Here is a 13,344-nt window from a genome sequence, read left to right on the forward strand (position 1 = left end):
ATCAGCGTTCTCCGATATTTTCTCGAGTTGCGAGTCCTCCTTTCCAATAATAACGATAAATAATAAAAATCTTACAATACGCAAACGCAATCAAAAGTTGTCAAAAGACTCGTGGAAAGAAGATCGCTACTCAGAAATTGAGAACCACTGATGGTTCGTGCATTATTTAGGTCCGTGTGATACGAGGTGTCTACCGTCTCTCGTTATTTTTCCTTTTCCGATAATCGGAAAATCCGAATATAAGTTATGCGTAGTATATCGAAATGTACTCCAAGATATTTGTGTTTATATACGATAGAAAACTATGCGAACTATGCGGATAATGTTACCAAGTCTAACGTTATATAATACAATCCTCGTGAATTTGTGTACAGTGTTAATAACAATCGATCGATAAAGAATCGAAAATACATTAATACGTATCCCTTTTGAGGTTAGGTGAGAAGCAGGAGCTGAGCTGAATTCGAATACTGTTGGTAAAGAAGGGCGACCATTTGAATTCTTCCTTTTGATATAATCCAAACTTTAAACGGTTTGATGCAGATTATCTTAGATATATTAAACCCAGTTTAATAAAATAAGAATATCTTTTTTATCCATTTGATATCGCAACGGAGCAACATTTATATTAAAATTAAGTATATTTTAATAGAAAGTGCTCCAGTTTGATGGCTATATATATGATGCCTCGCATCTTGCGTACAATTGAAAATTGTTGTTCCAGTATCATGCTATTATTGGCATACTTTTGAATATGTCGGTGCCGATTAAACGCTGAAACAACAATTTCTATAGAGCTGCTGTATAGACGGAAGCATCATCCATTTAAGGAAGCGAAATTATTATAAGTTTGGAGAAAAGAATTAACTAAAGTGATGAATTGGACACTTAAGATCGTCCATATTGGAAGAGATACGTTAATTTATCTCCTGCATGAGGGAGTATCAATTTGGTAGACAGAAATTTTCGAGGTTGGTTAGCTGCCATAATTACAAACTCGACCCATGGCCATGAACTTCGTCCATCCCCTCCCCCCCTCCCAAGGGTTTTAGTCTACGAGCTTAGTTTACTGGAAACATTTTAGTACTCTTAATGGAAGCAAATTGGATTGATATTCGAGTCGTACGGTTGACTCTAAATTCTTAACAGCTCTCACTTATTTATAAATGCTTATTAAATGCTTTTAAGAGAGGGATATGTATTAATGTTTCAAGATGAAAAGATTAATTCCTGGATTGTTGGAAATAATAATTATGTCGCGTTTGTCAAGAATATTGAAAAATATATATATATATATATTAATTAGATACGTCTAATAATAAAAATAAAATTTCGCAAAGAAAACATACGTATAATAAACGATAGGAATTCAATTGTATCGCCATTGGCGAATATACGAAATTCAAATAATCGTTATAATTACATTCGATCACAATTATAATAACCTATTATAATAACTTACAGCGATTTAAAAAAAAAAAAAAAAAAATTCTACGGTAACATCAAATGTACATAAAGACAACTAATATTTGGCATTACCTCAAATCTACCTATACAACTATGTCTATGATGGAAATGACTCATGAATAGTTGGTAATAGTTGACGCAAATAAAGAGAATGGAATCACAGTGAGACGAAGCAAATTAAAATAAGCGATCGTGCTGCAATATCCTTTGTAACATGCTTTGTTTCCTTGTAAAAATACAGAAGAAAGAATAATAGATGTTAAAAAAAAAAAAAAAAAAAATGAAGAGAATAAAACACCGATACTGGCCGTGTTGGTGACGATCAATTCGTTTCTTATTCGATATATTATAATAATTAGTATACCTTCTTTCTTTATTATCATTATTATTATTATTATTATTATTATTATTATTATTATTATTATTATTATAGATAATAATAACACTGGGAATCGAGTACGAATACGACGATGTAATCTACTCACTTTCTATACGCATATATTTATCGATTTAAGCGACGATTAAATTGGATCAGCTAGCAGACTAGAAAACACACTGAAAAAGGAAAAAAATCGAACCTAAAAAAGCGGTTCGGATTTTTTTTTTTTTTAACTTTTATTTTCATTTTATTTTATTTTACTTCATTTTATTTATTTTTTTTTTCTTTTCTTTTCTTTTGGAACTTTGACAAGGACGAAAGTTATCGGACGTGACGAAGACTCGTATGAAATTGGAAAAATAATTTCTATCGTTCATGCTACTTGTCATCATCGTGTTTATCATCTTCTTTATTATCCTTATCTGCTTGTGCTACCGTTTCTTTTCTTTTTCTTTCCCTCCCCCTGTCCGAACGACCGTACGTATCCTGTTTCCGTGTGATGCGAATACAATCACCGATTGAGAAACAAAATTTCGAAAACTTTTCTCCCGACAATATCCGTCCGCGAGTGGACGCGATAGTCTCCCGTGGCAACGCGGCAGAGATTTCGAGAGAAACGATTCTCGAGAATTTCAACTTCTCAAACCAGTCTCCTCTCTCGCCCATTGATCAAAATCACGTGTAAGGAAGAATCAATTTCGTCGCCGAAAATTTGAATACTTTTCACGCGTGATAAAACTCCTCGTTATTCCATCGCTATTCGTTCGCCATTTCCTCTCTCTCCCTCTCTCTCTCTCTCTTCCTTTCTTTCTTTTCTGTTCGAGAGACCTTGTTTTAAAAAAGGTCCCGTCCGTCCCGTTATGCCTGATTACTGTCCCTAAGTGTGTAATTACGTCCGTGTGTTCTCAACACTATGCCGACTTAGTCGCTGCGATCTAGTGTGGTTTCGCTAGTCGACAGAGAAGGGCCGGCGGGTTGTGGTCGCTAGTTAGGATATGTCAGCTGGTAGTAGTCCCCACCCGCGGAGTCCTCATCGGGGCTTTGCAATTGCTTCACTCGCTTTATTAGCGCGCTAGAACACAAAATACTATCGCTGAATTGACGTTCTTGCAATTTTGTAATTTTTTTTTTTTTTTTTTTTAATTTTCTTTAATTCTTTCCTTTTCTTTGCGAATCTAATAATTATTTACTTCGCTACGATTTACCTCGTTTCTTTCTTTTCTCTAGAAAGAAAAAAGACTCGACCGAAAAGAAGAATCGACACCCGATACCGATTTCCATTCCACGTACGGGATTGCTAATTTTTTTAATAATCATATCGCGCGAGTGTAACAAATGTAAGATTGATTATCGAAAGAAAATTGAACTGTTGTTGGTGAAAAAAAAAAAAAAAAGAAAGAAAGAGCGAAACAAGGCTACATTCGCTTCGTTCCAACGTCTCGTCTGAAAACTTGAAAAGTTATAAAAGAAGTATCGAGTAATCAGGGTGGGACAAAAGAAGCAAAAAAAAAAATAAATAAAAGCTTGGAAGAAGATTTTACACCGGTGTTTCCCACATATGTGTAAACTGTAATGTAAAGATTTGTTCAGAACCAAGTTAAATATAATTTTATCTACGTTTTATCCCTCTTTTATTCGAAATATAACATTCGATTGTTGATAACGTTGAAACGGCGTAAAAATCTATCGAGATATTATTGAGATGATATCGAAGTGTAAGATTGGGAAACACTTTTTTTGCATCGTGAAAACAAGATGAGACCACTAATTTGGTACTTTTTTTTTTTTTTTACAGGATGAAATTGCAATCTTCTTCCCTCAGAATGAAAACGCGAAAAGAAATAAGAGGCAGAGTAATCGTGTGAAAATTTAACGAGCAGTCATTTCTTATGTGATATTGAGAGGACCGTGAGGATGAAACTCTGTGTTATTATTGCATTAACATTTCCCACAATTTGCCTTTATTTTCAAGGATAACCTCTTCCTTTCGCAAACTTTTCCTGTTCCTGTTTGTTTCGCGCGACGAAGAATTTTCTATTTTATTCTAAAAACATTCAGTCGTTCGCTAAATTCTATCAGATCATTCCATCAGTAATTTAATCTTGCAAGAAAATTGCATTTGTTGTAAGTTTTTGAAACAAAATCAAAACAAATCAAGTAAGAATAATTCCAATTCCGGTTGCTATTGATCTTTTTCCCCCATTTTGAATATTAATAATTAGTAAGTCAATGTTAATATACAAGCGATGTTAACATATACAATATATTAAATCTATCGTGTTCTTCTAATCCAGCATCAAAAGTTGGGCATTTTTGTAAAATTTTTCAAAATTTAAATCGAAGAATTAAACAAGTCTTTCAATTGCAATCACTCAAGGAATGATCCAATATTAACCGTGGCGATCAAAAAATTATTTTGTGACATTAAAAGGTCGCATATACTGGGAAACACTGGCATAATTAAATAATCCTGATAAGGAAATTCTTTTCTTTTTTTTTACAAAGACGTGGATTAAACAAAAGCGTATGAAAAAAAGCAAGGCAAACTTAGACAAGAAACGCAATTTTAGCCTCTAATCACAAACAAATTACAGAGTTAATGAATCGGTACGATATGACACAAAATTATTTCGTGACAAACATATTATTGCTTATGCTCTAATATTCTGCGTACAAATATTTCTGCTTTGAAATTAAATATCAATCAATGCGATTCCATTAAAGTTGTGGACGTGTAAAGATAATAAATCGTCATTCGAAGTATCGTCTAAAATTTCAATTTACTACGATTATTCTAATTTACATTACTAGATTGGAGAAAATCTACGAAGGAAAAAAAAAAATTGATTTAAATGTTGTCATCAAATTTTCATCACGCAAACTAGATAGATAGATTTTGCATGCAGCATACATGATAAAAAAGCGCAATTAAATAATTAAACAAGTTTGCAAGGGAACTACATGGAAAAAAATAATAGCTGTAATAAGTCTAGTGATTTAAACGATACGTCGAATACGATGCAAAACTACAAAGAAACTTAGTCTTATTGCGGTATACGATGATACAGGTGAGAAAGAAGGATTGTATCAAATTTTCTAAATATCAAGTAACCATTTCGATAAACATCACGTAACTTGTGACTGCTAATAGAACTGGATAACTAATATTGTTGGTTAAATATTATTCGTACGTATCACAAATAATATACGTGATAAGTCAGAAAGAAAAATATAGAGTATATTATGGAGTACATTTCATCTCATGATAATGAGTGTCATTGTTAAAAAATTATTCTCCTCTTTGTAATATAAACCTGCAAGCTAGCTCTTCTTCTTGTAATGCAAATCTGTTTTTAAAATTAATTCTTCCTTGTACTTTTTATCATACCTATTCAATTTAATTTTTGTAGATATCAATTTCTTTCGTATTATCGTATGAAATTTCTGCAATTTAATGCAAAAAATGTGTATATTATTGTATAACAAAGTAAAGAGATTTTATCTAGAGATTTCACTGATATCTTAAGAACAGTAACGCTAACGCTGATAGTGTATTGTTAATCTTCTTTTTTAAAATCTTTCTCGTTAATTATCGCAAAATCTATTTCTATTTTGAAAAATAAAAAAATAAATAAGTAAATTATTCATTACGAGTTTCGAAGACAAAAGGTATCGTTTTAATTGTCATTTGTTAAATATTTTATTAAATATTAAGTTACGTTTCAAAGAATTTCTTAATGAAGTTTAGATAAACGATCAATATTGTCCTCTTTTACTTTGCACTGTGTATATTAATCACTACTGCATAGTTCACTTCGCTTTTCTGTGAATAAAAAGAATAGAGAAACACGATAACGGCACGTGATTGAATATTACACACAACACGAACAGTAAGAGCGCACACGCGTTACTAACAGTAGTAACAAACGCGTTCCGCGTTTCAAGCTCGAATTGCCGGCGACGCCATGATAGCTATCCGAGTCAGCGAATAGGGGAGAAGGTAACCCAGAAGAGGGGATGACACGTGAGTCACGCGCAAACGCGCGGCAAATTTGTTTTTGAATACTCGTATGAAATATTGCAACGATAAATAATTTTAAAAAATAATATATAAAAGAAGGAATGATTATCTTAAAAGTACAATTAAAAATAGTATTAATCATAACACGTAAGATTATAATAAAATTCGTTATTAAAAATATGTGGTAGTAATTAACAACAATTTGTTTTGTAAAAAATGATGTATCTATTTTTGACACATAATTTAAAAATATTGTTTTATGTTTCTCTCTAAGAAAAATATCTTTTTTCTTTATCTCATAGGTAAGCGTGCAAATAATTTCTATAGTTATTGATTTCAGGATGAATAAGTGAGATATATCTTTTGCTTGCTAAAGAATAGTCTGCATGTCGGGAATGCAGACGTAGTTTTAAATGGATGAGACATTGCTTTATTCCTCACAGAATAATGTCTCTCGTATATATCATAAACTCTGACGTATATTCCATAAATGTATCCATTGGAATAATTCCATTTCTTCATCTATCTATTCTCAGATGAACAATTTTTTAAAAAACGTTCAATTTAAAAAAAGGAATATACATAATATTTTTCAAATATAAATGAGTATCATGAATAAAAAGTATTTATAGTATTTATAAAGTTTATATCGTGTCATCATATTATTATTTATATTATCTTGTATAAAAGAGATTATCAAGATATGTTTCTTACTTTTAATTTTCACATAGATATTATATATTGATGATATTAATTTAAAATATATACAGAAAAAGTATATGACAACAAAAGTTGTCAACATTACTATAAAAATATTTTGCACAATTATACCGAATATAAACTATTAATTCGACGCATGCTTAAAAAAAAGAATCATGCAGTAAACAGTAGTTAGAAAACAATAGTAAAGCTAATGATTTAAAATATTTCTAATATATATAGTTTTTAATGAAATATATTTCTTTTAATTTTATATACTATAATTAGCAAAATTATAAAGTAAAATTGTATAGAGATAAAAAAAATTAAAATAAAATTAAAAATAGATAAATTAAAAGAAAATTATGTTAATTATGATATACTTAGAAAGAATAATAAATATTCACAGATTTTTATATATTTTATATAATCTACAGTGTTACACAACTTACCTTACACATCCTAAAATTTAAAATTTTACCAATGACAAAAATACGTACTGTTTTTTTAAATATTTCATAAAAATCTCAATAAATACATTAACTTTTTAGTCTTTTTATGAAAAAAAAAAATAAATTTCTGCATAATTAATTTAGCGAATTTATATATTTTACTTAACGAATATTAAATAATGAAATATACAAAAAAAATTATTAAATCATAGACAAAATTTTGTAATATCATTAAATTCAATACACAGATAGACACTATATTGAATTAATGATGAAACGCGTCATTTCATTATCTCTATTTATACCGTATAGTAAATTCTTAATGTAAATTCTTAATATATTATAAAATAACATACGACGAAGCAACATATAACGTAAATGTATAAAACACAATGAAAAGAAGCATTTTAAAAGCTACAAAAGAATTATGCGTTTTTTGAAGTACATTAAATACGAATGGCAATAGGGAGATTGTACTAAAGACAAAATAATATCAAAATAAAGAAATAAAAATATGTTAGTATTGTTAAAATTTTGCTGAAAATATATTTTATTCCGTAGGTAATTATATCTATCGCAAAATCATGCGATGTTTTAAATCACGAATATAAGTATAAAGCGGTTAAGAATTTGAAAAAGCGATATAAAATTTTAAATACACACCCTATATCGTTGGCTGGTTGATTATTATTATTGGCTGATCCAGCGTTCACGTTGTTGTTAATCGTGTTGGAATTATTAGTTTGTTGCAGGGTTTGACTCAACAAAGAGGACCATTGCCTCATCACATCTTCGCCTTGAGCTTCCAATTCGGAGAGAATGGTAGCATTATCCATATCTTGCAATGCTGTGCCGGTCTCCACTCTAAAATATACGCATAAAGATATTTATGCATTATTTTGTTTACAATAATACAAATTTTTCGAATACGCCATTCTTGCAGCAAACGAGTTATAAAGCGCATCATTTTATTTAAATTTTAATAAGATTTGTATTTGGTTTTAATCGCTATCTCAACATTACCGAAAAGAACAAAGGTCAATTGAAAATATTGATTTTACGATTGTCAATTTCACACTGATTAAATTAAATACACCGGTAGAGAATATATACTTGTAAGAATTACTATTAAGAATAACAGTATAATTGAAAATAAAATTAACAAGAATGACGAACACTTTATACGTAAAAAAATTTCAGGAGAACAAGCGTATTCAACCACGCCGTATAACGCCGTACCGTTGTTCCTCGTAGGAGCTCGCATCGCTGTGCTCATAATCCAATATCAAGTCATCAGAAGCGATAGATTCACAAGGGGACAGAGTATCGACACTGCCGGCTCGGCTTATTCGTTTACCATGGTGAGGGCTGTTGGTCGCGTTTTTTCCATGCCCCGTGCCTTAAACAAAAGAAGAGTATAATAATAAGAATTCGCGAGCACGATTCTCACCTCTACGTATACGCAAAATATCAGTAGATATTTACCCGTTTTAGGACTGGACTCGACCAGAGTGTGACTATTCTCCGTGACGACTTGGCTAGCCATAGCAGACTGAGTCTCGGCGCCGGCCCTCGAGTTGTCGTCGAAAACAAGGCCCGGTTGGTCAGCTATTTCATCGTCGAAATACTCTCTACCTTCCGACAGACTCAGCGAATTGGAAGCGTTCGTTGGTGTTCCAGGGCTGTCATCGTCGATCGCGGCCCCGGATTGTTCCATCGCGTTCTCCTTCTTCGGTGTTTTCGTATCGGATTGGGTAATACTGGCTGTAAGGCTGTCGAAAAGGCTGTCGACGGGCGACGTTTCGTCATCTATGAGAGCGGTCGGTGTCGCAGCGGCGGCGGCAAACGCAGGATCCTCTATGGTGAGGAGGACAGAGCGCAAAGCGGTTTTGGGTAGCGTTCCAGATTTAGCTAGATTCGAGGATGGCTGCAAATGTTGGGCAGAGCTCGAGCGCTGGCACTCGTCGCTGGAGCTCAACGAGTACTCGTCGGCCATCGCTTCCCCGTGGCCGTACTCGGGGTCGTCGGAGCTCGGCGGGCTGAAGTCCGACTTGATGGAAGGAATTTTCTCGGAATGCGATCTGTCCTTGTACACCTTCTCCTCCCCCAGCCCCTCGTCGTAGCCCTCCGAGGACGTGGTGGACATGGACGTGGTCGACTCGGTGTACCTGTTGTCCTTGTTCACGATCCTTTGATACTGCGTCGCCCTTTCCCTCACCAATCCCGTGCTCGCCGAGGTGAACGTCTTCGGCAAAGGTATCACGGATATTTCCGTCACCGTGCTGTCGTCGTCCCTCACGTCCCTCACATCGAAACTCTTCCCGCTCACGACCATCCTTAAATTCCTCAGCCTGCCTGCACCGTGCCTCCTCAGCAAAGATCCGTCCCCGTAATCCACCATGCCCCTCAACTCGTTCTCGCCGCACCCTTGCTGGCTCCCGACCCCGGAATCCTCGGTGCTCGACCCCTCCTTCGAGCTCGTCGAGCTCTTCGACGCGGCGGACACCTTCCTGCTCTGATTCGCCGCGGTTTTCGCCACCTTCGAGTTCGCGTCGCCCATCCTCACGGCGTACTGGGGTAACGGCAGGTGGCTCGTGTGGAGCGTGTACCTGCCCACGGGCTCCGGTATACCCGACACCCTTCGATTCCCGTCCATATGGGCGTTGCTGAACGAGACCGTGTTGTGCACGGGCGACGATTTCACCTTGAACGCCGGTTGGCTCGGCACCACCTGCCCGCCACCCACCACCACCCTGTGCGGCTGCTTCACGAAACCGCCCTCCTGCTTCTCCTGATTGTAGTGGCTCACCGTGTGGCTGCTGCATATGTCGCTCACCTTGTTCGTCAACTTCGCTTGCGGCTGCCTGTACCCGAATCGGTTCGTCCTCACGGCGATCCCGCTCGACTCCTTCTTGGGGGGCGCGAGCCGGGGCGTGGATCGGCCGGAGCTCGACGAATTGTGGATCGTCGCGTGCCCGCTGTTGTCCTCGTCGCGCCTTCGACTCTGCTCAGGCCCGGCCGACTTCGATCGTTGGTGGAACATCCCGCTCGAGTCGCCCGTGTAGTTGTTTATCGGCATCGGTATCCCGGAGGCCGGCCTTCGCCGAAACCCGAACGACATGGCCGTGCCACGCGTATGCGTCCCGCCACGCTTCGACGCCCCTTTATGCTCGTTCTGTAACATTAGGCGGAAAAATAAAAGAGAGGATCGGGAGTGAGCGAACGCCAAGAATCCCTGGAATCTTTTCCCGAGGACTCCCGACAGGGGAGAGAGATTTTACGCTCGTGCCTCGCGATTTCTCCAGTTTCCACGATCCAATGAAATAATGGAAATGAATTCTCGAATCAAGATTGTTAGTTTTTTTTTATTTCGCGAGAATATGTATATGTGTGTATATGTGTACGCGTGTGTTCGATTGTTCGAACTTATTTGGATTTTGTTCGTGTTTGGGAGAAGAAGAATCGTTTTCTCGTGTAAAAATTCAATGGAAGAATATTGTTAGGGGTGATTAAGAGAGATTAAAGAATTGCCAAATATTGATTGGCTAATACGTTTAATCGGTGAATAAATACGGATAATCGATCATTCGGATGATCGTTGTGAATGAAAAAAAACGCAATTGCGAGAGTATCAAAGGTCTAAGGTCGCGGACTTAGATTTATTTTGTCATGTTAGATCGGTGTTGCGTCAAGACAGAGAGAATTTACGAAGGGCAAATAAATGTGAACAAATGTAACGGATAGTTAAAATTTCTGTTTTAAGTGAATCGTACTTATGTAGGAAAGATCGGTCAATATCGATCGATAGCTCGTACAATTTTACGTATTGATGTTTTTCTAATCGAAGATAAAGATTTTTCGCTAATAATTTTTTAATATTCTACAAATTTTAAGAGGTTATAGATTTAATAGCATTTAATTGCATATATCGATATAAGCGATAAATAAATATACTTGTTAATTAAATTGTTAAAATAACGTAAATTTTGAATGGTAAAAATTCTTGCCGATATTTTTTCGTAAAATAAAATTCCTCGCTTTGTAAGATGTTTCAAAATTTCTCTTAAAAATAATTTACGTTAAGAAAGAACTTGATTTAATTACTGCCCTCATTTTTAAATTGGATATGCGTTTTTTATTCACACCTAATTCTACGTATATAACGTTTTTTCCTTCCACACACATATATATATATATCCATATATATGTATATTCGATAAATTTCTTTTTAAATTCAGAAATATAGGATAAAAGAAAAATCGAGTATGATACATTGTTTCGTAAAATATTATTAATTAAATGTATCATCTGATTTGATATCGTGTATCGATAACGCCGCGTATTATCGATGATCATCAATACAGTAGATAAAATCACAGTAAAACTAAAAGTTGAAAAATGTGAAGTAACCCGTTTCAAAGTCCAGAAATAGAGCAACTCCGTCCCTAAATCGACGAACTTTTCTATACTTTTCGTATACGCGTTCTACGAATCACAAAATGATACGTCTCTGATTGTAATAATATCCGAATATGTGTGATTAATTCGATTTGCGTACTAAATGCAAGAAAAATCACGTAAAAGCAATGAAAACTAATAAAAACATTTAAAAAAACTCCTTACGTAATTAATTATTGAGCGTTGAATTTGATTAAATGATATCATAATTAAAGGCGTTTTCATTAAACCAATTTCGACACACGTGGCTACCACTCAACGTAATGAAACACTTTCTTTATCGTCTCTCTGTCGTGCGATTTGCGATAAAATCTTCTTAATTGATCATTACTCTATTAAATCATAATAGGACAAAAATCCGCATCAACATCATTTTGGCGCATGAATCTTGCAATGTGTCGTCATACATGACACTAATCCTTGTCATATTATTTATCACCTGAAGCACTGCGGCAAGAAAGATACCATTACTTCGCACAGAATGAACAATCGAGAATCATGATTGAAGCTTGACAATTCCGTAGCGATATCCAAAGGGAAAAAAAAAAAGAACGTCCTACAAAGAATGTGGAAATATTTATCGCGCAAAAGTGATGGTGAACGATGTCATAGCCTAAAAGGTTACGACGAAATGCGATCGTCGATCGAATGCACGTACAGAACGATGTATCCCTTACCGCAACACCAATTCCTTTCTCGTTCTCCAGGGAATCATCTTCGCACCTGGTGCCAATAGACGACCGGTAATCCATGTCTTCGGGCCAGTGTCACCCGGCTGTTAAGAAGACTGTATTACGATCGATCCCGGCGTCCAGCTTGCGAGAAAGTTACGTTAGTTTCTTCTAAATCCGCAACGTCGTCATCCTGCACTGCTGTGCGTGAATATTTTTAACCGAGGGAGGCACCACAGCCGAAATTTACACGGCTATGTTTTTTCAGCTCGAACAAACCTTCCCCGTAATCTGTCAGCTCTTTCGGATGCTGTACGCGTTCAGCTCGTACGCGTTGTCGCTAAAAGACACGCGCACCAATACCTCCTCTGACTCTCCCTCTTTCGTCTCCCTAACCTCACTCCGTCCTCTCACTCTGTCACTCTCTTCCTTCCCTCGCTGCTTCCTTCTCTTTCTTTCTGAAGTTCACCCTCGCGCTCAATCCAGCATACCCCCTTTTCTTCTTTCCGCCTGAGTTCGTGTGTGCTCGTCACTGTTCGCGTTTCCTCGCCACTACACGGACAGACGAAATCGTGGAATCGATTGACGGTACTGCGCCAGCGCGGCGTCGCGACGCCACCGCACACTATCGTAACCACTCGCATAGACTGCGAACGACTGATGTCACGAGTGCGCCCGCGCCGCGTTTGCCTTTCGATGTATTTCTATATCTAAGTATTACGCTTTTGTCGGCCTCCCTCTGTTCCTATCTGTACAGTGACATGCACAAAAAGCGGACCATCAAACTTAACCTTCTCATCCGGCAAGGGCTCAATTCTTACCGTTTAACGATCACGATAGTATGCACTCGTACTGTCTAGTTGATCCCGAGTAATCGCATTACCGACTGGTTTCACGTTCGAATATTTTAGGAGCGGTTCTATGGATATACAATACCGGTGAATGTTTATTACACAATTTTGAGAAATCGTGAGAATATAGTATTTTATATATATATATATGTACATGTATATATATATATATATATATATATATATATATATATATGTATGTATATATAATATACTATTTTTTTTTAATTGATTCGTTTGATACTAATCTAAAAGACTTTCTAAATTTTATCCTTTTTTTTTCTTTTTTTTTAAATTCTTTTTTCTTCTTTTTCTTTAAATTCAATTATATGCATCTTTTCATATA

The 13,344-nt window shown here is 35.8% G+C and overlaps 1 protein-coding gene and 1 long non-coding RNA gene across 10 annotated transcripts in view; both read right to left on the reverse strand.

Moving 5' to 3' along the window:
* Positions 1 to 13,344, reverse strand: part of LOC108000374 (uncharacterized) — a 43,082-nt gene that overhangs the window by 17,638 nt on the left and 12,100 nt on the right. For 7 of the 9 annotated variants that reach the window (XM_028667996.2, XM_028667994.2, XM_017060663.3 and 4 more), the window contains 3 exons: positions 8,504 to 10,193; positions 8,258 to 8,417; positions 7,682 to 7,882 (listed from right to left, as the gene is read on the reverse strand). In XM_028667996.2, the coding sequence (XP_028523797.1) occupies positions 7,682 to 7,882; positions 8,258 to 8,417; positions 8,504 to 10,193 (2,051 nt within the window). Of the gene's footprint in view, positions 1 to 7,681; positions 7,883 to 8,257; positions 8,418 to 8,503; positions 10,194 to 12,153; positions 13,062 to 13,344 lie in introns of those variants that run through there. The other 2 variants (XM_062086686.1, XM_062086690.1) reach the window with 2 other exon arrangements.
* LOC133667508 (uncharacterized) lies at positions 2,270 to 5,228 on the reverse strand. The gene is made up of 2 exons (XR_009833194.1): positions 3,052 to 5,228; positions 2,270 to 2,918 (listed from the first exon to the last, which is right to left on the reverse strand). It is a non-coding gene; the product is annotated as an uncharacterized LOC133667508 (long non-coding RNA).

Source organism: Apis cerana, linkage group LG16, assembly GCF_029169275.1.
Source record: "Apis cerana isolate GH-2021 linkage group LG16, AcerK_1.0, whole genome shotgun sequence".
Taxonomy (NCBI): Eukaryota; Metazoa; Arthropoda; class Insecta; order Hymenoptera; family Apidae; genus Apis; species Apis cerana.